The sequence below is a fragment of the Anser anser genome (genome assembly GCF_964211835.1).
Source record: "Anser anser genome assembly, chromosome: 1".
Lineage (NCBI taxonomy): Eukaryota > Metazoa > Chordata > Aves > Anseriformes > Anatidae > Anser > Anser anser.
Window position 1 is genome coordinate 96210392 of NC_139720.1, and position 24059 is coordinate 96234450.

General features: G+C 45.6%; 2 protein-coding genes across 4 annotated transcripts; one reads left to right on the forward strand and one right to left on the reverse strand.

Moving 5' to 3' along the window:
- Positions 1–257: 257 nt before the first annotated feature.
- Positions 258–5680, reverse strand: RMP64 (ribonuclease MRP subunit p64; the record flags this gene model as incomplete). Of its 2 annotated transcripts, XM_083820419.1 has the most annotated exons (9): positions 258–1182; positions 1634–1884; positions 1989–2050; positions 2326–2681; positions 3347–3424; positions 3770–3901; positions 4008–4084; positions 5047–5201; positions 5297–5506. In XM_083820419.1, 9 exons carry the CDS (start codon positions 5385–5387, stop codon positions 804–806), a joined length of 1581 nt encoding a protein of 526 aa, XP_083676545.1. In that variant the 3' UTR covers positions 258–803. The 2 variants fall into 2 exon arrangements, with proteins under 2 accessions (XP_083676545.1, XP_083676544.1); XM_083820418.1 differs by lacking the exon at positions 5047–5201 and having other exon boundaries at positions 5297–5680.
- Positions 5681–5755: 75 nt separating this feature from the next.
- LOC310892535 (protein spire homolog 1-like) lies at positions 5756–23212 on the forward strand (the record flags this gene model as incomplete). 2 transcript variants are annotated; one of them, XM_083820417.1, is made up of 16 exons in its annotated part: positions 5756–5996; positions 6804–6835; positions 7320–7484; positions 8253–8378; positions 8661–8726; positions 11351–11512; positions 13148–13216; positions 13749–13878; positions 14295–14419; positions 15721–15796; positions 16365–16507; positions 17538–17663; positions 19409–19473; positions 20276–20303; positions 20694–20836; positions 22961–23212. In XM_083820417.1, 16 exons carry the CDS (start codon positions 5756–5758, stop codon positions 23070–23072), a joined length of 1809 nt encoding a protein of 602 aa, XP_083676543.1. In that variant the 3' UTR covers positions 23073–23212. The 2 variants fall into 2 exon arrangements, with proteins under 2 accessions (XP_083676543.1, XP_083676542.1); XM_083820416.1 differs by lacking the exon at positions 22961–23212 and adding an exon at positions 21975–22851.
- Between the last annotated feature and the right edge of the window lie 847 nt (positions 23213–24059).

The window sequence follows — 24059 nt, forward strand, 5'->3', positions numbered from 1 at the left end:
TGCACTTAGACATTTTCCTTGCCCCTGCTGAGCAGGTACTCTACAATGAAGCTGCTTCGTCTTTCTTTGTTCTGATAATTTTTTCTATGTAGTTTCCTGGCAATGCTGATCTTGGGACTTAGGCTTTGGCTTGTAACTGACGGAAAGCACTGACCTCACCGCTTGTTCTAACCTTATTTCGTAAGTACGAATAGCTCAACCTTACCTTGCCAAGCCGGCAGAAATTGCACATTGAAAAGACTTCAGGACAGCGGGAGACAAGTTCATGGGTAAGTTTACTCTTATAGGCCCTGTCTGTTTTGCCCCATTTCTGGAGCAGCAGGACTCAGGTAACTCCCCATTTCAGGACAAGGACAACAAATGCTGGACAACAAATACTGAAAACTGGTAATACTGCAAGTGAAGGCTGTCGCCTGTATGAGGCAGCGAAGAAGGAAAAGTATAATGACACTTTCTTGGAAAAGTGACAAATCTTTGGTCCTAGGCAGCAGCAAATGATCAGCTGCAGCCCTCTGCCTTGGTTGCTAGTTATCTGCCCTGCGGATGATGGTCCAGCAACAGAGAAAGGGCTTTAAAGAAGACGTAATTCAAAGCTGCTGTTCCTGAAAAGTCTAGGTGAAAGGATAAAGATTGCTTATCTGTTTTGAATGCTGTTCCATTAAAAAAAAAAAAAAGGTATTTTATAAAAATATACTAAAATAGTTATTTTCTTAGCAGAATTTAGGGTATGAGTTACCAAAACACTAGGTATTCTGAGAGTTTAACATAGAAAAAAGGCAAGCCCTCATCCTCCCAGTCCAGGATCACACACCCATTGCAGCAAAAATAGAATCGATATCCGTGTTGTCAGAGACTTCTTCCTGCACGGAGCCAGGGCTTTCTCTCAACAGCAGCCGCTTTGGGGTCCCTGCTGCGCTCAGTTTGTCAGCGGCTGTACAAGCGATGGAAGGTCCAGCCTGCCCTGAAGGCCCCCCGGTGAGTAACGCACCATTCTCACAGACTCCAAAAAGCTCAGGCTGGTTTTGCTGTGCAGTCCGAGTTCTCTTCAAGCACTTGGACGATTTCATCTTCCTCTGCCAGAGCCGTGCCCCCAGGTACTGCCTCGGCCAGCGCGTGCTCCGTGAGCCGTACAGCAGGTATTTGCAGAGAGAGGTTTTGACACAGCACAGCTTCTTCCGCAGGCTTAAGGGAAGGAAGGTGCACAAAACAGAACTTTTAGCAGCTGTTAACAGTTACTTCTGGTGTTTTCAGAGATTTGGTTATTGGCGTTCTCTACCATTTTACTTGTCACACCCATGAGATACAACAGCATCTTGTACAATAGTAGCCAGGGCTTTTTGAAGAAGCCTGGCACCCTTTACATCATCTAGCAGTTACCATTTACATGCCTGTGGTTGAAATTGCATTTTCATTTTCCCTCTTTATTCTGTATTTGTGCATCTGCTGACCTTTCAAATCCTCTCACAAATGAAACCAAACAGAATATTCATATCAGAGGGTGTAGTGACCTGAAGTAGTGAGCCTGCTTAAGCTCAAGAAAACAGCTTAGACCACTGCATTTCTCTGCACTGCAGCAAAACACAACATTAAAATGTAGTGCCAGATCCAGAACGCCCCTGCACGTGCAACATACCTGCATCCTTGCGCTTCGACATGGTGTAGCCGGTTGCTTTTCAACAATTTGTTACGCAGAAAATAAGCTGCTGGTTTGAGTTTGTTGCCTTTGCACCACAGAATAGCTTTTCTGAGTGCCTCTGACAGCTCCCCAAAAGATGCAGCTGTTTGAAACATCTGTATGAGAGACCCAGTGTGCTGCAATTTTGCCATATAGCGGGAAAGCGATTCTGGCATTTCTTTAAAAGGTGTTGATGTAATGTATTGATCCTGAAACAAAGCATAACACGAACAGTTACCTTTTATAAGTTACACCACAGTATTAGGATCTTTGAAGTTAAAATAAAGAATGTGTAAGATGGTGGCACACAAACCTCTTGTGTTGGAGGTCTGGATGGTCTAAGTAAGCTCTTCACGTCAAACCCCAGGTGCTTTCCTAGAGAGAGTGGGGAGAGTTCCTGTTATGAGGTTACGAGTTTTAAATCTTTGCACGCAGACACTAACGCTTTGCCCTGCTGAGCTCTCAGCTCTTCTGCCGTCTCAGCAGGCTCACACCTGCGCTCAACACTCTCCTCCTCTTCCAAGGTCAGGAGAGGGGAGTTTGTACTCGAAATGCCCCCTCTGTGTAGTAAAGTGCTTGGCTGTGTTGGGCAGAGGTTGCAGTCAGTCTCAGCTGTCAGAAAGCAGTGGCACCGTGGCACAAGACCTTACCTCTGTTCTCTCTGGTCACCAGAACTGGCTCTCCAACATCCGTAGGGACGCTCGAGTTTTTCACGGCACTCGCACAGGTCACAAAACCTCTCTTTTTCCCAGCCTCTGATGCTGCCTTTGGCACGGCTGGGAAAAGCTTCTTCATCCAGCTGGTGGGTCGTTTTGCTGTTAGCATTTTAGCCTTTTGCTTCTTCACCTCAGAAGAGAGGTCAACTCCAAGAAAGTTTCTGATATCAGACGGGAAGGCAAACCCCTTAATATAAGGCATCTGCTGGGTCTCAGACACCAGACGCAGTGATGTTGACAGCACACCATACAAGGAAATGAGGCTCTGCAGTATGCATCTGTACTGAATCCTGAAGAGAGAAGATAGATGTGTGTCCTCTAGCAAGACCTTGTGCTTACACTCACTGAACAAGTCCTTCAACTCAAGAGGAAGAGCTCACAGAAAAGATCCCAAGCTGCCCTTTATCTCTACTCCCCCTCACTACACTTTTTCTTTTTACACTCCACCACCACGTTTTCCTTTAATATTCGTCGGAGCTCCCCCTGCCGACACACCTTCCACCTTTCAGGCACGTTCACAATCAGAGTGTATGTAGGACTAGCAAAGAGGATTTCCCTGAAAAATTCAGCAGTGATGTAGAACAACTTTATCACAGCCCTTCCGTTTCAGCACGAGGCAGACTTACTGCTTGCTGCAAAAAGTATCAGATGCCAGTGTCTGCAGCAGGCTGGCGTTATGCGGTGTTAGTAAAACCACAGCATTAAAGGCTGCTATGAACTAAGAACAAAGCCTTCCGAAACGGCATGCAAGAAGTCTCTCTCCACTTACACAACTCTTCAGGTGCTAGACTCAAGTCCAAAAGGATGGAGGGATCTCTGATTCATACGATTTTTTTTCCCCTCTCCTCCCAGCTGAATAAAGCTCACTCAGCAGCAAGACTTTAATTACAAGCCCTTCTCCCTGACAGGCATGTCAAACAGACAGACAACAAACAAGACTCTTGACTACACAAACCATAGCCGGCTCAACAACCCCGAAGCCACGGTGTTCAAAAGTATGTATTCTTGTGAACAGAGGTGTTTAACGGACAAGCTGAAGATTACACCAGTTAAGGTTAAAAAATAAACAGCCTGTAATGAAACTTGCTGAGCACACCAGCTAGAGGTGGCTCGCAAGGCAATATCCTAGGTAATTTGGGGAGATGAGTATCAAAACTTTGGGTTGCTCAAGGAGAGAAGAGCAGCCAGCCAACAGCCTGAGGTTCCCGCTTAATAACATGAAAATGAGATGTTTGGCTATCAAAGAAACTTCAAGTTGCATACATGAATTGCACTGCTGAGTCCATCAGCAATACAGGTGCTACAGCAGACCTTATTTTGGTCTCATGAACTGCTGCTGGTGACCTGTAGGAATGCTGACATAGTGAGAAAAGGATACAGAAATGCTTTACAGCAACAGTCCAGTAGACGCAGAATGAGCTTGCAGCCTCCCAGTACCTTCACAGCCACTGTTTCCAGCATAGGCTGGCTGGGAACTAAGTACTCTGCATGGGCCTGGGATTTATTTTTCCTGTGGCAACACAAAGACAAGGAGATGGTTATGATCTAGCATCTTCTCGTTTAGCTCTGAAGACTCAGCCAACGGGCAGTATAACACACAGCGTCATGATGCTTACTTGGGAATCAGTTCTGCCAGGGTTTCAATGCTGCCCACCAAGTTCATCTTCCACAGGCGCTTCAAGCATTGTTCCACCTAGAGGAAAGAAAATTCCTTCAACTGGTGTTATGAGATGTGAGTGCCTTGGTCTAAGAACTGTCACTATAATTGCTACTGTGAATAAGGGATTAAGTCAAGAGCCAGAGCAGGACACTGTTAATAGGTGCTGCTTGGTTTTTCCTGCAGTACACAATGGCTTTTGGGATTTAACTAGTTTTTCAAAAACAAAAAAGCATAATGAACGAAGAAGGTAAGAACGATTGCAGTTTCATTTCAACGTAGTTATTTGAAGATAGTGACATTCCCTTTACTGGAAAGCTGGAAAATTGGTAAGGAGTTCAGTTTTTGTCTTAAAAGAGGAAGTACCTGATAGAGTGGCCTGTGGTTGTTCCCCCCCACCCCCCCAGTTATAATTAATTGAAATTCAAATCCCTGTATGAATCTTATACTCAAAGGTACACAGTTGCACATACTTCAGGCCTTGGTACAAGCAAAAGAGGGTTGACTACTAGTTATAAAAGGCTGGAAAAGTGCAAATTCATAGGATCCTAGAGCCACTACGGTTGGAAAAGACCTCCAAGATCATCTGGTCCAACCATCAACCTACCACCAACATCACCCACTAAACCATGTCCCTAAGCACCACGTCCAACCTCTCCTAGAACACCCCCAGGGACGGTGACTCCACCACCTCCCTGGGCAACCCGTCCCAGTGCCTGACTGCTCCTCCTGAGAAGAAATGTCTCCTCATTTCCAACCTCAAAATGGCACAGCAGAGATCCTGGAAACCCACACTGAACTGAACATATGAGACTCAAAGGTGGGCAAAATGCACCTGATGAAGAAATCCGTGGGGTTTTTTTTGCGTGTGTACGGCTTTTGTTTTGTTTATCCCCACGATGTGACGAGCGCCCAGCTCTGCTCCCAGAGCCTTCCCGGGACTGACAACCGGGCCCCGGGCCGCAGAAAGCCGCCGACCCCCCGCGCCCCCTCCTCACCTGCTGCAGGGCCAGGTACGGCCGGTGCCGGAGCAGCCTGCGGCGGTACACGTACAGCAGGCCCCGCAGGACGCGTCCCTCGACGGCCGGGCCTCTCCCGCACAGCCCCTGCACGGCCGCCCCGCAGCGGCGCCGCAGCGCCGGCAGGCCCCTCACTGCGGGCGGGAGGCACTCAGCAACCGCAACAACCGCCGCAACCCGACCGCCCCCCCCCCCCCGCGCCCCAAGCCGCCCGCCCGTCCCCGGGGACCTGCGGGGTGCCGGGCCGCCAGGGGCACCGTGTGGCTGCCGGCCGGCCACGGCACGTCCAGCCGGTTCCACGCCGCCTCGGCCGCCGCCATCTTCTCGCCGTCAGGGCGGAGCGGGGCGGGACCCGCTGAGGGGAGCCGGGCACCCTCCAGCGGCTGCTGCAGCGCGTTGAAGGAATAAAGTTAAATCGAACGCGGATCTCGCTGGTTCTGTTTCTTTTTGGAGTCCCCTTTGCTATGTGCTTCCCGTTGTTCCTATCAAAGTGGCGTCCCTTTAAAAAAAAATGTGGAGCAAAACTGGCGTTAACGATGGCACCTGTGGGGGAGAGAACGTGTTGGAGAGCAAAGCTGGGGGCAGAGCTGATAAAAGGCAGCTGCCCCAGCATCTGCTGTCCTGGGGATGGGGGTGCTGAGTTCCTAGGCTGGGGGCACAGCCTGGGATATGAGGTGTGAAGGCGCAAATGGAGTCCCCGTGCTGTGAGCAGAAGGCTGCGAAGGTCTCTCTAGCTGAGGTTCTGAGGTGCTTCGAGCACCCCATAAGCGAGGAGCAAGCCTGGGCTATTTGCTTTCAGTGCTGCTGCAAAATGAAGCAATTGGCGCAGGGGCTGTACCCATCGCTCCATTCCGTGTTCATAAAAGGCCCTGGGAGCATCTTTATCCATGCTGATGGCACTGCTTCCTTCAGGGTGTACCATAAGTCTGGTGAGAGCACAAGCAGCTGAGGATGCTAGGGGTTGTTATTATAACTGGCTGAAACTTAGGAGCAAAGTGGGAGAAAAGATTTTTTTCGTTCCTGCTCTGTATGTTTTTCAGGGTGTTCTGACTGTATAGGCTATTCTGCTGCCTATGTTTTATTTTAAAGGACCATAGATGAGTGGTAATGCAGATGTATAGTCTGATTTTTTTATTATTTTTTTTTAATAATGCTTTAGTGAGTTACTTATTTCAAGGGAATAGCTGGGATGAAAGTTTATTACAACTTATGTTGAAAGAAATTATTATTTAAAATAAAGCCTCAGGTTGTTTCATGTCCTGCTCTGTTTATCTTCTGAGCTATGGCTCCCTTGTATGAACTCTCACAGCAAATCTAAAACTGACTTTTTTATCACTATGTGCAGCTAGCAAACAGCAACAAACTTTGTCTTATGTAGTTGCACTACTGCAGAGTTCATTGCTCTGAGGGGGCAAGAGTGTGTAGTAAAGAAAGAAGATAAATATCCATGGCCTTCCATATGATTAGATACCTACCAGCAAATAAAAGGAAGCAACTAGCAGCAGTTAGTTTGGGGCTAATGCTCACAGTAAGTAAAAAGAGTATCTTGTGTTGCTCTGCAGCGGTCTCAAAATGCAGGCCTGTTTTCCCCGGGTGGGACTGACCTTACCGAGAAGGATTTGTTTCCTTACTACCAAGAACTCTTCTAATTTCTTTCTCTCAACAGAGCTATTAAAAGCTGTTTATCAAGGCTTTTGCAGTTATCTTCCCCTTACCTTCTCTCGTTTCCATTTCAGATGTTGGCAGCATTCAGCAGTCAGAGGACAAGGTAAGCCTGTCTCTTTGCCTTCCTATGTGTGCGGATACAATCCTGCTGTGGCAGAAGGCCAGCCTGGGAGATGTCGGTGTCTAAAATTGTCAATGTGTTTATACTTGCTAAGCGTTGCGGGAGTCACTGTCCCCTGCAATCTGGAAAATGAAACAAAATGTTAGGAGTGAACTCAAGTAAAGCAGTCTGTGAAACAATGTGCACAGATGCTGCCGACTGTGGGATAGCCTACAGACTTTTTGTCTTGGTAACAGAGCGTTTAGAGGTGCTAGATAAATTATTTAAAAGCTTAAAATAGCCTATCTGGGGAGTGTTTCATGTTATTTGATAAGCACCTAGTTGCTTTGAGCCCTTCTCATCCTGAGTGGTGTGCTCAGCTGTGAGGGGCAGCAGAGCCCCCCCCCGCCCATGGCTGGGAAATGAGGGCTGTGAAGATCATTCACAACACTTGGTGCTGTACTGCTTCCTTGGCCTCTGTCTGCAGCTGCTGGAGTACTTGGGAGTGGTGATCTATGAAGCCCTGGACTGGGGAATCGACAGCCAAGTGGAGCGAGAACTGAGTGATCCCCTGGAGAAGCTGCTCTGCCTCATGTTGAAACTGGATGACGAGGCAATGAAGCCAGCGGTCACCCTGCAGGATGTTATCAAGGTTTCCTTTTTTCTGCTTAGTAAATACAGCAGCTTTGGAGGAGCTGAAGGTTAACAGTGCTGTTAAGCAAGATGACAGACCATTTGGGGGGAAAGTAGCTTGTGGGAGGACATAGAGGGAACACGTGGCTTTCCCATCAGAAAGGGAAGGCAAAAACATTTTAGGTACACTCAAGTGCCTACGGAAAAGAATTAAGAACGAAGACTGAGCATGGCTCTTGCAGCTCTGTCTACAAAGTCCTTCTGTACGTAGTCTCCAAAGGCTGCATTCAATACCTAGAAGACTGTGGACAAGTGACTTGTTTCAATATCCATAATATTTGGTCTCTGCAAGAGGACTTGGATGTCACAACTCAAACTAACAGCTTCCTCTCAACCATAATTTAAGGGTACAAGAAACTTTCCATGCCCCAGTCCCATTAGGGTAGGGGAGCAAGGGGGAAAAAGAACATAAGTGACTGTACCTGCTGTGTTTTGTTGTGGTGTGTATGTGTTGGAAGCTTTCCCTTCCAGGCACTTATTTCAAAGCACCCATTGTGGAGAACAAGATAGATAAATTACACACAGCTACTTAGATTATTGTTCGTAGAAGATTAGGCATCTTGCTTCTTTGCTCCTCTGTATCTGCAATAGAACAAACAAAAAAGATACAAAGGAATTGAGGAAGATGATTTTTAACCATACATCAAGAAAACTGAATTTTGCTTTCTTCCAGCCTTCCATGTTTTTTCATTTCAAGATCTCTTTTAAATGGCTCCATTTCTTTCAGGCCTGTGAAGAGCGCTTGTCCATGCCTTCTGAGGCTAAGAGCCATTATGAAATGACCTGTAGGAGTCTTTTTACTGAATTTATGGAACTTCAGAAGCTTGTCTCCATCATCCATACCTCCAAAGAGGTATATTTGCGATCACCCCTTAGCTACTATCATTTCTACCTGCATAAATTGATCTAATTATAAAGTAATCTTCCCGTTGCACTAGAAATGGAATACCTAGCTGAAGGTGTATTTTGATGACATGAATGGCTTCTGTCTCTGCATTGCAGTAGTAACTTATTGTAGTTTTTGAATGTCTGGGTGTTTGGGGCTTCAAAGCTTTTCTATGTTAATAATTTATACTGGATAGATGGGAAAGCACTGGACAGCGCAATGTAATGACCCCATGTGCTTGCTCCTCAGAGTCTGAGAAAAATGGATGTTGAAGATTTGCTGGAAACCCCCCTGCAGAAGAAGGAAAAACAGTGGGTAAGGGATTTAATTCCTTCATTATGGTAGGTTGGGCTTTTTTCTTTTTGTCCACCCATGCTTCTGTGAGGTTTTCCAATGATTCTTTAAAAAACAAAGAAGAGAGCTTGAACACCAACAAAACTTAGGTTGTTCAAGAGCCTAAGTAGTTAAAGACTTGTCTGCAAAACAAGCTGGGAGTGAACTTGAAGTTAAATTATTTCATGTGTTTACCTCATGCGGACACTTATTCTGCACAAAGAGCCTCTTTGTGGTTCAGCTTAAACCACTTCTAAAAGTGAAATTGGAGGCACTCTTTGGAATAAGTGTCCACAAGTACTTACTCATGCTGTTTCTTCCTGAAAATGAGACCCAAACTCCATCTCTTGGCAGGAATTGATACCTGCCAAAACCAGTCTACTTGTTTCTGTAGCGGGATTGACAACTCTCAGAAATCTGATCTGTTGGTGGTAGAAGTAAGGTGAACGAGATCACTTTTAGCATGTGGGGTCTGTGCTGATTCGGGGCTGGAGAGACTGAAAGCAGTTGATAGCTCTGACCATCCTTTTGAGCTTCAGCAGCTCAAAAAAGGCAGAAAGGAGGGGGAGGCTGGAGATGTAGCTCCTACCTCCTGCCCATGTCCTTTCTTGTCCTTCCATTCTGTCCTTCTGGGGATGTTGGACTGTGTGTTTGGGGCAGAGGAAGCAACTCACTCTGTTCTTTTCAAGCCCTACATAGTTAGGGCTCAATCAGAAACAAATAGCTCTTCTGGCTGGAGCTCTGCCCGGCATAAACAAATGCACTGTAGTCTGGAGTCTGTGGAGACAAACGGCAAGCCCCGAGAGACTTGTGGACTCGCTCCCTTTGTCTAAATAGCACTTGCTTTGAAGCGTGCTCAAACTATTCGTATGAAAATGTTTGTGAAATGTGTGTTTGGGCATATTCTCAATTTTGTGATCTATTAAAATAAACTGGCAAGCTATCTCAAACCACAAACTCATCAACAGCAGTTGATGCTCTTTTCTGCAGGGAATAGATGAATAAATACATGGGCTTTGCCGTGTGGCCTGAAGGCCAGTGTGTTTGGCCTCTGCTCCTTCAGGAGACATAAATTCCAAAAGCAGGATGTCTGTTGCAAATCCTCTGACTCTAGTTTCCAAGCCCCTATGCACCAGTTGATTGCATCGTTCTGACACACTCTTGAGTTTAAAATAACCAGGGTGCCAACTTTGCTGGGATCCCACAGATTGGAGCTGATGCCTTGAGCGGTGCCAAGCAGTTAACACTGTCTGTGGACCAGCCTTTTCCATCCCGTCTGCTCTGAAACACAGGCCACAAGCTGATATCGTGCAGGGCTGTACCATCCCAGCAGAGCTTACCGTGTGGGTCAGAAGACACTCTTCACCTTGAAATCCAGGCACTGAGACCTCTTAGGAACAGCTGTCTTCCCATGAATGAAAGGAATGAAATATGTTTAGTGTTGTACAGGAAGCAAATGCTGATCAGTTTGCCCAGCTTTTTTTTCAGCAGGACTTTGAGAGATTTTTTTGTGTTCTCCTAAACAATTATGTTAATCCGGGAGATATGGCTAGTGTGTGGCTACTGTCTGACAGTTCTGCTTGTCTGGAGTTGAGATACAACTGTTCCAAAGCCTGGCTAAAACAATCCAACGAAGCATCCTTCTCCTTGAAGGCAGCCCATCAGTCAGAGCTTGCATAAGACATTTCTGATATTATACCAAGATATCTGAAGGGATAAGTTGAGAGAAGGTGCTTCATCCTGTAAGTGAAAGAGGGAGAGGAAATCAAGTCAGAAGTTTTGTTCTGAGGCAATTTTCTAAAATGTTTTGCTTCCCTTTCAGTGTTTATAATACAATCACTTGTTCTTATCGATTTGCCTTTGGGATCCAGATAAGCTGTTGACTTAGCACTTCCATTACAATGTTGTCTAAACAGGCTATTGAGTGGATTATGGTTTTTTTTTTTCCTGTCTTAACTTTTGCTGGGTTATCCTGCATGCCTGAGCATCCTGTGGAAAGAGGTATTAATACAGGAAGAGGATGAGCAGATGTCAGTGTAATCAGATTGTGTCTCCAGGCTGAAAAAGCTAACCTAAGCTGCTGCAAAGGTTGAAGTGTGAGATCTCTTTCCCTTTGTCTTCCTCTTTGGTCTGTGGGCTCTTCAATCCTTGGCTTCTGAAAATTCAGAGGATTTTAATGGTAAGGTTTGGGATTTCATTCTCAGTATTTCCTAGGAGGTAATAAAATGGAGAAGAAAAGGATGAAAAAACAAAACAAAAAACCCTCTGGCACCTGCAGCACTTCCAAGAAGTACTTATTCAAGAAAATGGGTCTAACTATCTAGTAACAGAAACTGTTTTGCTGAAGTACATTCATAAAGTTGATGACAAAATTCAGGAATGAGCTGGGGAGTCAGCTCACTTATTGTAAAGTGACTTCTATAAAGAGAAGCAATTCTCCATCTTGGTACTGTGCCCTGCAAGTGGGTTGAAGGAGGTGTTAAGGACACGTTTCTATGTTTCTGCAAGACCTCAGCTGCTAAGTGTGCCCTGTTACAGGGAGGGTGAGAGTGCTGCTCCGTGTGTTTCTGCCTGCTGTTGACTTGTCCCTCGCTGGGTTCTCCTAGGCACCCCTGTGGCCCAGCGTCATCTGTGAGCTGCAGGGTGGTGTGAGGCTGCACAAGGCCACCGAACGACCACAGTGCCCTGCCCCGCTCAAAGAGCGTGCCCTCTCCCCCTATGAGTTACTTCTGGACGACATTCAGCACAAGAGGTACAACCTTCGGAAGGTGAGTGACTGACCGACTGCAGTCGGTGGACAGTTTTGCAACCACCTGCTCTAACTGCTTGGTTTCTAAACAATACTTGCTGAGACCTCTTCCCCAAAACTTGTTTTAAAGTCTTTCTCAAAGGTACTCCTAGTCCAGAACTGTCTGGAGCTTCCTCTCAGCTCAATATTTGATCACCACGTTTATCCATCCAAACACTTTATTCCCAGTACCATTTTATTTCAGGACTAGCCAGACTTTTATGAAGCTGGATGGTAAACTTGTTCTCCCTTCAGGGCAGCAGCTCCATGAAACAGACCCTTGCCTTCTTATGCTTTTTTCCTCAGACATTTATGTCTTTACAGGCTCCTTGAGCTGTACTGTCTGGCATTTCTGACTAGTTTTTCTTGCCTTTTCAGCTGCTGCGGGATGCATGAAAGTATAAAATCACTTTTGAGTGAGTGCTCTGCTCAGCCTCAGGCAGAGGCCTGTAGGCAGTGTAAACAGGCTACTGCAGGAATTTAGGCAGGGTTAAAAAAAAAAAAAGAAATCCAAACTGCTTCCAGGGGCTGTGATGCTGACTCAAGAGGTAGGGGCTTCCAGCAATGTTGATGGTGCTGAAGATGCCCGGATACAAAAATGACTGAGTGCCTCTGAAGGTTTGTGATGCTGTTCACTTGCTGCAGCTTGAGCTGGGAGTGATGAGCAGATCTAAAACATTGGCATAAGGCTTTGTGGCATTGGCGTGCTTTGCAAACAGACATCTTGGCAGAAGATGAGACAACTCTACTTGTAATAAAGAGCAATATTTTAAAAAGTGTAAAGTTTGCTTACCATGCTAGACATCAGCTTTTTTTCCTCCCCTTGATGGTGCTCCTTGAGAGCAGAGGGTTAACAGCTGCAGCTAAACCACGCACCCTTAAAGAAATTCTCACTTCTCTTGGCTGTGGCTCCAGCCTTCAGAAAAGGCTCTGGCATTTGTTTGGAGACTGATAATTTGTTCAATAAATAAATGGATAGTAACAGAAGGGAGAAAATACATCACAGCTACTTGTGTTTTATTGCAATGCACGACAGAATCATTGCACTGTGCAGTACAAAACGATAGCTCCAGGTGGCAGGATGAACTGGCTTTTGATTTCTTTTTCTTCCCGGGGTTGATGAGAAGCACAAGCTTCAATCTGAAGTCCGAATGCTAGAAGAAAGCATGGAGTACTTACTACTTAGGCCTTTGTTTGTGAAAGCTCTTAAGCGAGGATTTCCCCATCTGCAAAGCTACTTTAAGCTTCTGTAGCAAACAGTGGTCTAATTTGCAAATGAATGAAAGCCCAGCTAGTGTGGGAAGCTGTTGTGTTCTACCTGCACTCCCACGTGTTCTCCAGTTGTACACGGGGAGAGTAAATAGCATACCCTTCAAGTATCAATAAGTGAACTAGGCAGCTAGAGGCTTGCATGTACAGCTTGACTTCTTTTCTGCGGTGCTTCCCTCTGCAGCAAGCACCACATCATTCTGTATTTCCCTGTGCCATTTTTATGCCTTCCCCACATTCCCCATTCTCAAATCCTGACTTGAGTTATTCACTGTGCCACTGACTAGAAAGATGTATGAGGAGTAGAGAAAACCTTACTGCTTAAGCATAATTTCTCTTCTTTCAGGTGATCATCGAGCAAAAACGCAGAACCCCCAGTGATGATGTAGCTGCTCCCAAGCCTCACCTAAAACCTGTAGGTGACCTGGTGCTGCATCTAAATCTAAAGAGAGCAAAACAAGATGACTTCGGAGCTGACAGGATGTTTTCTAGGAATATGGAGTTAATGTCTTAGCTACTGGTTTGGGTTTGGGAGAGGCACGTATGAACCATGCTTAAATTTTCGGCAGACCCTCTGCCAACCTACCATGTTAGGACTACGGTAGGTGACAAATCTTCAGAGGAGAAAGATGATCAGTCTCTTTGTTCCTGTTGCTGTTTCTTCCATCTGGAACATTTTGTGGTCCCGAAAATATTCCATATTCCTTGATCAAGCCTTGTCTCTAATCTGAGAGTTGCTAAAAGTATTCTACAGCAAACACATTATCTAAAGCTTCTCACGTGCTTCAAAAAACTAGAAATGAGGTATGGAAAGCAGAAGCGTACAGGGCCTAGCGCCCTCTCTAGCGAGAGGCAGTTGTAAAACAGTGCCATTGCTGGAGATCTGGTTGTCACCACTGGTCTCAATCTTTCTACTGTTTCTTCCTGGTGATATGCTCTACCTGCAGGTGCTGCAGAGGAAGCTGAAAGAGTGCGTGCCACAGGAGTCCAGGTGGCACGAACAGCTCCTGGCAGAAATAAAACAGCCACAGACGCTTCAGCCATCCACAGCAAGGGAAAGCGGGGCCAGGCCCAAAGGTACCTGCTGCAAAGCGACCCATCAAGCATGCAAGTGAAGTCACGGTTGACTAAAAATAATGGACGGCCTTTGAAATGAAAGCCCACTTTTTTTTTTCCCCGTAGCATATAATGCAAGGGAGGTGGGAATGCAAAATTTATGTTGATAAAGGTGATATGGCATAAGAATTTTCCAGAAAATCTGTTTGTGGCGTATTAAGACTTGAAAATGTTTCAACTTACCCTTTTTTAGGGGGTTCAAATTTGTCAGCTAAGTTAGAGAACAGGATTTCAACCATCACCTGAAACTAAAGACTATCTAACAGAACAAATTCAAACCAAATATCAAATTCTGGTACGTGGGTATAAGATTTGTTATTTTCTTGCCACAGCACAATATCTTGTGTGTATTTTTCTTCCCCTCTCCCAACCCTCAGAAATGCCTGTGATGCCTAAAATCGCCTTGAGACCTCCAAGTGATCGTTTCTTAACATTTCAAGATGCCAGTGCAGAGTTTAAAACTGTCAACGCTATAGCACAGCAGCTGGAACCAGAAGTTCAGGTAAGGGTTTAAATGAAGGGACTGGAGAGGTGTAAATAATCTGGTCTAGGCTTTGGATCTGTACACACACACATCCTAGAACATGAGGTTTAAATCTTAGTGTGAGTAATCTTGTCCATCTAAAGTGAATAAACATGACAGTATTAGGTTCACTGAAGTCCTTGCCTCTACAGAAGCTCATGTGATATTTAAACACTTTATTGTGGCATGACTGCAGCCTATAAAAACTAACTTCTGATCTGGTCTCTAAAACTAGGGCTTGCAGAAGTCTTGATATGCATAGGAGTTTGGCCAATATGGGCCAAAACTTCTCCCACTTTACCTCACAGTGAGGCGACTGATGCTAGAAATATTTGCACTTCATGTGATTTATTTTCAGGAAGCAACTTTACTGGTGAATTCCCACTCTTGGGCCTGTGGAGCAACTAAGGCAGTACCATTCTTCCATAAACTGGGATATGTGGTCCTTGTGTTCCTTAACTCCACAGACTGCTTATGAAAAGCTTCACTGCTTGCTTCTGGAATTCAGTCTGAGCGTAGTCGGAAATCCTGTGGAACAGAACTTGAGCCCTAACACATCGTGTCCAGCACAGATGCTCTGGCAAACAAACAGCAGTCTTTCTGTAAACATTAGCCTGGAATACAATTGCTTAACTGAGGAAAACGGATATGAATTAATAAAAGCAGAAAAACGTAGCTATATTTGCACAAGTCTGTGCTACTTGTAGGAATGTTCAGTGTTTGAGGAGCACGTGGTTGGTGTATTACTGTAAGCTGGAAGGACCTTCTTTATGGAGACTGCAATATGATCGAATTGTGTTCCTGCTTCTCTAGAGAAGCTAGAAACAATGCTCTCTAGATACAGCATTGGGTTTGAACTCGGTTACTGGGGTGTAATTTCTTGAACTGTTCTCCAGTGTTGCTATATGTGAGCTGGAGCCAAGAAAATGGCAAGGTACTCTGAAAGCTGTAAAGGAAGAATCTAGTGAAGTTAGTTGGCTCCTGCCTAGATGAAACTAAAATCTGCACTGAACTAAGTGAGGGAGATAACAGATGAATCTGAAATTTCACCAGCTTGACCAGAGCTTCCTTGCTGGGGGGAATTAACTTGTAATTGCCTCTTGGAACACAAAGTTTCTAAATGTACCGCATTTTTTTTCTCCCCTCCACTTCTGACTAAGCCTTGGACTATTTCTAGTCAGTTCTGGGTCCTGGGTTCTGTTTAGCAGCAGTGCTTCTGAGCAAGTGGGCTTGGTCTCTCTTGTATACAGTTTAAGAATACCTTGTCCTCTGATTTACAGGAACCTACTCCCAAGCTGTCTTCCAGCACCCACCTTGCTGCAGCCAAGTCATCAGTAGTGTCCTGCAAGAGCACAGGTCAGTGCCCTTTTTGCTGCAAATCCAGACCGGGAGGTGATAAAGTACAGCCAGAGTCAGTGCCTGCTGGGCTGCCAAAGCCTTAGGTTGGGGCTTACTGTGCTACACATCTCTGCGCACCTAAAGACACTTGACAGGAGAAGCTCCAACACCAAGTAATGAGTTTAGGGAGGTGCACTTAGTCAACTGCAGAGGAATGGTTTTCTGAAGCTTGCATGGCTCCTGCAGCTTCAAAACAATGATAGCGTGTCCCCGAAGGCGTGTAAGTAGAAATCACAGTAAAAGCTAAATGAACATTTTGGATGTTCAAGAAGAAAGTGCACCATGTGATTTTATTAAACTAAATGGTGCTAACTAATGAAGACTCGTCACTCCCTACTGACAACCGTAATTACTGTAACCTCTGCTTTTTGTTATCAGGGCTGATGGAGGTTGAGAGTGGGGGAAAGTAGGCCTTGCTGCTTTCAGAAAGGAGGGGTAGTGCTCTTGAGCAGTCACCTTTTGGGGAGAATATTTATAAGCTGCCAGTCCTTTCTTCCATAATCCAAAACTCTCTCTTCCTGCTCAGGTCTCACTGCATGTCCTCCCGTGAGTGCACCCATGCTAGCAGACATCAAATCTGACTGTTCCCTGAACGCTGGCCAACAGCAGCTGCCTCCTTACAGAGCAAGATCCAAATCCTTAGAGAGTGGCCTTCAAAGCAAGGAACTTGTAAGTGGGGCATATCAGCTGGCAAGCTGTTCTGATACATCTGGTGATGACTCCAGAAGGCACCTTGAACCTTGTGCATGCAGTGATCACGTTATATTGGTTTTATTTAAGCCACATAGCATGCTAAACTTCAGATTAGAAATTGGGATATTTATTGTTTCCTTGGAGATGGTGTAAAAACAAGGATGTATGCTGTAGTGTCCTTGTGGGGTTTTCTTATTGTTCAGTTTGAATGATATGAAAGCGTTCTTCCTCTTATAAGACAAAAATGCAACTTCATTACTTGGAAGTATCTGTGCAGGCTTCCTCAAGCAGCCTGTGGCTGGCAGTGGGACAGTCGTGCATTCTCCATCTCCCCTCTGTCTAGACTTTAATACACTCACGAGCATCCTTTCAGCTGCATTAAGAGGAACCAAGTGGCTGACAACATGTAGATAGCAAAGCATCAGTGACTTCTAAATGTATGTAGTAATGAAGTGACCAGGCTCTAAATGTGGGAGTAATGCTGGGTTTGTGCTCTTCTGTGCCACCTTCTGAATCATGGCTTAGCCCTGTTCTGTGCTGACGGATAAAAGCACTTTTCTTTCCTGGTTGACAACCAAACCGTAGCCCTCATTTGTGCGGGCTGATGGCTCTCTTGGGAAAGATAAGGCAAGAGTGTCACACTGAGGAAAGGGACGCTGTGCCTAGGTGAGGAGGGGCCAGGGTGCCACCTCTGCTGTGCTCTGTGTCACAGGTGAGAAGTCCCAAGAGACTGGCTCTGGAGATGGGATTAACTGTTATGGGGACCGAAGGACCTGCTTCAGGAAGCTGCTTGCGTTGTCTATAAGCTCAAAAACTACAGCAGGGCTCCCTGTAGTGTTCTAGTAGTGACTAGTATTGTCAGTCAACGCGTACTGCCTATCGCTAGCAGAACTGAGTTTTGGGGACAAATGCTGCTGAGCCTCCTGGGACCCAATTTTGAGGATGACTTCCCCAAATATGTGTGCCTTCAGCTTTCTCTGATGCTTGACCTCCTGTCTTTGGATAGGACTGTCACCTTCCTAGTACGTGGCCGTCACCAACCATTGCTGAACTGATTGGAACCAGATATGCAACAAGAGTGCTGGAAGGGGAAGGCCAAGGAGGCAGTGATGGTGTCTCTTCAAGAGGAAAGGTAAGTTTCTTCTCCTTGTTGTTGTGCTGTCTGTGCCTTTGCAAAAGCTAGCGGGCTGCATGTCCCTCAGTGCTGAACTGCTGAGGTGCTTTCTGCCTCAGTTTATCCTGTTCATGCAGCTGTTCTGAGTTTGGCCCATGGCTGCACAAAATCTTTTAATAGAATCATAGAATCATAGAATATCCTGAGTTGGAAGGGACCCTTAAGGATCATCAAGTCCAACTCTTGATACCGCACAGGTCTACCCAAAAGTTCAGACCATGTGACTAAGTGCACAGTCCAATCTCTTCTTAAATTCAGACAGGCTCGGTGCAGTGACCACTTCCCTGGGGAGCCTGTTCCAGTGTGCAACCACCCTCTCTGTGAAGAACCCCCTCCTGATGTCGAGCCTAAATTTCCCCTGCCTCAGCTTAACCCCGTTCCCGCGGGTCCTGTCACTGGTGTTAATGGAGAAAAGGTCTCCTGCCTCCCGACACCCCCTTACGAGGAAGCTGTAGACTGTGATGAGGTCTCCCCTCAGCCTCCTCTTCTCCAGGCTGAACAGGCCCAGTGACCTCAGCCGTTCCTCGTACGTCTTCCCCTCCAGGCCTTTCACCATACAGCACAATACTTGTGCTGTGATGACTTCTAATCAAACATATGCTGTGTAAGTTGCCTAGGAAATAACCCAGCCGTTGCTAATACTTCCTGACTGTTACTTCCATGCTGGCAGAACTGTTCCTGTTGGCCAGCTCTAAAATCACAAGGATATTGACTGGGATTTGGTATACGGTGAAGCAAAGGCTGTTAACTCCCACAGCTGAGTTGTGCTGATGTGAACCACCTTGCTGAGCAGTGGATGCAAAGGCTGGGGAGATGAGGGGGCAGGGAGCAACCTGCAGCACAGGACCGATGGCTGGGCATTTGTTTATTCATCCAGTCTGCTCTAGAGGGCTTGTTCCACCAAGCCCCTCTAGAGCAGATGTCTTCAGTGCAAGCCCTTTGCGACGCAGATGTGAAGACGTTCATGCTGCTTGTTTTGGGGATCAGCTTCTTGCCCTCACTTTATTTAGCAGACAGTTCTGCTAGTACAGCTCTGATACTTCCCCACCCTCTTTATCTCGTGCTCCTGGATCCGTTTTCTCCTCACCTTACTCACCGACCCTGCTTTAACTTGCCTCTCTCTGCCTATGCTAAAATGGCTCTCTTACCCCCTTTGTGTTCTTGCTGCTGAAGTTTTTTTAGCTTTCTCAAGCTCTGTTTCTCAAGATAATATCACTTCTGACTGCCAGCTGTGTATGAATGTTCTTTTTTATAAAGTTCAAGCGACTCATCAGCTTCCTTATGACTCATTTTTTTTTTTGCTTCAGGATTGGATTCAAAGTTGCCCTGACTTAATCTCTTTGGGATTGCTGCAGTCTACCTCAAAGAATGTCTCTCTTCTTCCCTCTCTTAACTAGCTACTGTTACACTCTTGCACAATACAGCTATTGTTTGTTCAAGAGCCTTTTTTTAAACTCCTGTTGTCTGGCAGCTGCCCTAAACCTCTGCATCATAAAAACACAGGCTTACAAATAAGGCTTTTTTTGGCCTTTTTAGCCTTTAATTCCTGTCTTTCTGCTATCCTTCATTGGATCTCTATTATTGTATGTGGATCTAAAGCCTTTAGAAGGTTAGTTTATATGCTTGCTCCTTGGCAGGCAGTGGATGCTGCTGGTAGGAAGATATTTCCAGTTGGCATTCACAAATAACTTTCTATTCCACAGATCTGTTTCAGCTGCCGTAAGCAGATGTTTCTTAAGTGGCCTTACAGCTGTTACCTCTGCAGCAGGTGAGCTGTTACAAAAGGGCTGAATGAGGAGGGAGAAGAGTGAAAGAACAGTACTGCAATACTCAGTATTCAAACAGTTGTAGCACTTGGATGGGAATGGGTTCCCTAGCCTTGCAGTTTTGCCTTACTACACAAGCCCGGCTGAAGTGTCTACAGCTGCAGAGGAGATGGAAAAACTTGCCTCTGAAGTGGTATCAATACTAACTTGTAGTATCAAGCTAGCAATAACCGAATTTACTGTGCTATCAGTAGACTTGATTCTTCTCAGCAATTACTCCATTTTGCTCTGTAGGTTGCATTTTACCTCAGTCAAGGGCTTGAGAGGTTCTGGGAGAGGCTTTTCAGCAGAATCTTCTGTTTAGGACTGGAAAAGCAGACTCTAGACCTTGTGACTGGGAAAGAAGTTGGACCCACTAGTATCCACTTATTTGTTAGTTTTTCTCATGGGAGAGAATAATTTCAGGCTTACTTAAATCTATTTGAAGCAGCAGCAAAGCACTGAATTGGTTACAAGTAAACCTCTGGGAGTTTAGTAACTGGTGTTGGTGCTTGGTGAAAAGCAGTGGGTACTTGCAGATAAAGCCTTCAAGCTATGAATGCTGATGCGCTTCAGCTGACTAAAACTGCCATAAATAGGAGGGCTGGAAAACTGAACGGGGAGTTCTAGACTTGTTCGCTTTGCCATCAAGTGATTGTGCCACAATCACGTTAAGGCTTCTTTGGGAAAGTCACCCTTAGCTACAGCATTGGTATCTGCTGAGCTTTACTCAAATGATAACGTTGGGAATTTTTTTTCTCCTAGTGTCATCTGCTGTGACTGCTGCATCAAGGCAAGTCTAGTCTTTACAACAGCAAATCTTTTTTTTTCTGTTTTTTTCTGCACCTCACCTAGTCATAGGAAACTTTCCTTCACCTCACTGATACCTCAAATCTACCCTCTAGCTTTTTTTCTAAGAAAAGGAAAGAGGCCATAATACAAGGTACAAAAGCAGCCAGGAAAGACAGACTATTCAGCTGAAACAGCTCTGGCTCCTCTTTCTTTGATCCTGTGTAAAGTGGTTGGGATTACTCTGTGCTCTATTTATACAAGGGTCAGGGAGTTCACTGCATTAATGTTTATCTTGTAAGTGCAGTAATAAATCAACTACATGCCATGCAAATTTTCTTGCTAAGGAGGAGGATTTCCTTGAGAACTCGGGTGACTTGTGCTGTGATTGTAGATGTCCGTGCCCTTCAGAATGTGTGTTCATCTCCCACTCCACTTCTTAAAACTTGTGAGACTCTCCAGAGAGGAAGACCCAGCTACTCAAGAGAGGAAGAACTCAGAGCTGCTGCATGAAGTAGAGCACTGGGAGAGTTGTAGGTAAGGTGGGACAGATATGGTTTCACCTTGAAAGGTGGTACCTGTTACTTGTATATGCAAATCAACAAACATGATAGCAACTGCTCGATGTAGTCCTGTGCTGGTCAGCTGAATGTTATGCTGGATGATTCATCTAGCTACTGGTCTAAATGGACCTACAGTTCTCTGAAAGCATTGTGGGTTGTAGATGACCAAATGGGAGGATGTGTAGGTGCTGTGAAATCCATTTTACTTTTTAGCTGTCAGGTTGCCAACTGATTCAGGGGTGTCCATGTTAGCTAAGACAAAATTACTCCTGATAGCTTCATTTATATGAGAATTTCCAGACTCCATTACATTCTATATCCATAACAGCTGTGGGCATGTTACTACAACTCAGCAGTAGCCTCTATCCCTAGAACTACAAATATGCGAATGGTCTCAGGTATAACTGACTGAAGGGTAATGCAACAAATGGTTTCCTGAGTCCTCCCATACACATACAGATACCCTGTCCTTTTTGTCCCTGGAAAGGGAATTATTGCAAAGCAAGCTTCTGACAGGTCTGAGTGGAAAAGGCAGACCCTGTGAGTGTAAGGGTAATATCTAGGACTGGAAACATACCTTCTGTTCTCTTCTTTCCAAATATGTTTGTATATATTCTACTGGGTGAACAGGTATCTTTTCCCTCTGAAACTGTTCTTTAATGTAACTAAAATAGCCACAGTGGTTTCTGGTTCAAATGACTGCACCTCAGTGACCAAAACTCGAGGCAGTATTCACTACTGACATTATCACTGGCAGTCCTTTGCAGGTGCTGCAGAAGAGGTCTGAGTGATGGCATTACTGCCAGCCTTCCAGATGTCAAAGAAACATCCTACAGCACATGCTGTAAGGATTCAGTCATAACCTTGGATCAACCACAGATATCCGTTAGCCCTTTAGCTGAAATGCTGTGTTAGTCAACAGAGAGGTGTCAGTAAATGAAGCTGCTCTGGTGCTTAGTAGCTTCCCCAGGAGGGTGTTGACTGCCCCATTGAACTCGTGTATAATCACTTAACGTTGGATCAGGCCTGGGGGAAGGGTAGAAAAGCTCTGTACCCTCTAACAGATACCCAGGTCAGTTTTCCTGTTGTTTTTTTCCCCTTTCCTGCTCCAGCGTGCCTGTTATTTTGGAGCCCCGTTGCCTAGCACGGCCTCTGTGCTGTTACTCGAGGACCATGGCAGACTGGCTGACTGCAGACATCTGCACTCAGTGTGAGCATTATCTGCTGAACGTGGCTTCCAACCAACAGCAGAACATCCCACTCAGGAGAATTTCCCAGTCTTGGACTAAACTGGAATGACTCTGCCATACATTTCTCCTGTCACTTGTTCTGTACCTGAATAATTTAAACAGCTTTATGCACTTTCTGACATAAAGGCCCGAATAAAAGACTTCCCTGCTGTTTAGTCTAAGCAGGAAGCGCAGTTAGTATTTATGTATTGTGAAGTATTATAAAACATTGTGGTTTTTAGAACTGTTTTAATTCTTTTATGTGTCTTTGGGGAAAATAAATGTTGAAGCACTATCACGCCTCTAGCACTTCCTCCTTTGCACCTGCAGTTGTCATTTTGTGGCACTGTTTGCATTCCTTGCTAAGCCGACTTTGCCCTATGCCATGAATATAGGGAAACTTTTAAGCTAAAACCTCTATTTCATTTTGCAGACACTTATTCTTCCCCGATAACTCACTGCAAAGCACCTGAACTCACTGCTGTGATGAATGTAACACTAGTGAAGGCTGTCAGGCAGCCTGCTCCATCTGTTTGCTCAGGAATTGCTCTTGATTTCTTTCTTGTGTGTGTGTGCTAGCTGTGCTTTGCCAGCAGAGCTCTTCATGGCACTAGTCTATCCCAGTGCCATCATCACCTGAGGGAGGGTGGCTGTTTTCTAGGGAATCTTGGTTTTTGTATTGGTCTACAGCTTTGCCCTAAGCTAAACTGGACTATTGCAACCTGTGTGACACTGGAACAATAAAGAACGTTTTGGTAAATTCTTTGTGTGGTTAAAACCAGAAATGAGATGCTTTGATAGTATGTCTGCTTCTCCCCAGGAATTGCCTATATGGAAGGGGTGTAGGTGCTCTGATTTGTCTTCCACAGAATTCTCTGTGGTGTGGTGCGCAGGGCCTGGATAGACAGTGCTGAAGGATACAATGGACTTGTAGCTGGAATGAGTCATACTGAAGAAAATACTGACTGCAAAGGGAAGTGAAGAGCCAGTTTCCCCAGAGAGTGGAGAAGGGAAGAAAGGCATGTTTAAGCTGAACTCAAGGTGTGCCTCAAAACTGCCAGAAGGGTCAATATCTCCAACTGACTTGTGCTAGCCTAACTCTGCTTCCTCTAAATTGCCTGTCTGCAAGCTGATGCCTACATGCACGTTTGGGCAAGCTCTGCAAGTCAGTGAGTGCAGGGAGGCTGAAGCTTTTGCTTCCTTTTGGAGCAAGTTCAAGTGTTCTTCCTTCAGTCAATTAGGAGGGGTGCAGCCTGCCTGCCTGCCTGGGTCCTCTACTGTATGTGCTAATTGCTGGTGCTGCTGGGAGGCACATCCATATCAGGCAGGTGGGCTCCTTGCAGGCTGCAGGGAATGGCAGCCAAGCCACAGCTGTGCTTGCTGGCGAGATGGGCACACAGAGTGGGGCCAGGGGCATGAGGTGCTCTTGGATTCCTGCTGGGTGAGGTAGTACAGACAGAGCAAGAAAGGAGCTGAGATCAGCCTGTCTTGAGTAATCTGCAAGCCCAAAGAGCCTCTCAGAGCCTAGGTACAGTAGTATGGGGAAAAAGGTATCTGTATTATGCTGATGTCGATGATTTATCAGGATAGCAAAGGCAGCTCTAGGTTCTGTCTATTGTTGGTCTTTTTTTTTTTTTTTTAACTACTGTGTGACCCACAAGTGGTGTGAAATATCCTCACAGCAGATCAAAAAGTCAGAGGAGGAGGTAGGATGATGCTAAGGGGCAGCTTGCCTCCACTGCTTATCCCTGATCTAGCAAGCTGTCTACTCTAGTGCTTGTTGGCCTCTGAGCAGGCCAGTAAAACCTCTGTCCCCTGTACTGGAGTGATCTCTAGACTTCCTTGAACTTTAGCTTTCAACCATTGCTCCTGATCATGGCAAGGCTTGATAGCTTGTGGGGGTAGGTTTACTAGAAATGTACTAGAAATTTGGCTGTTCAGCCACAGCCAAAGGAGCCTGTCCATCTC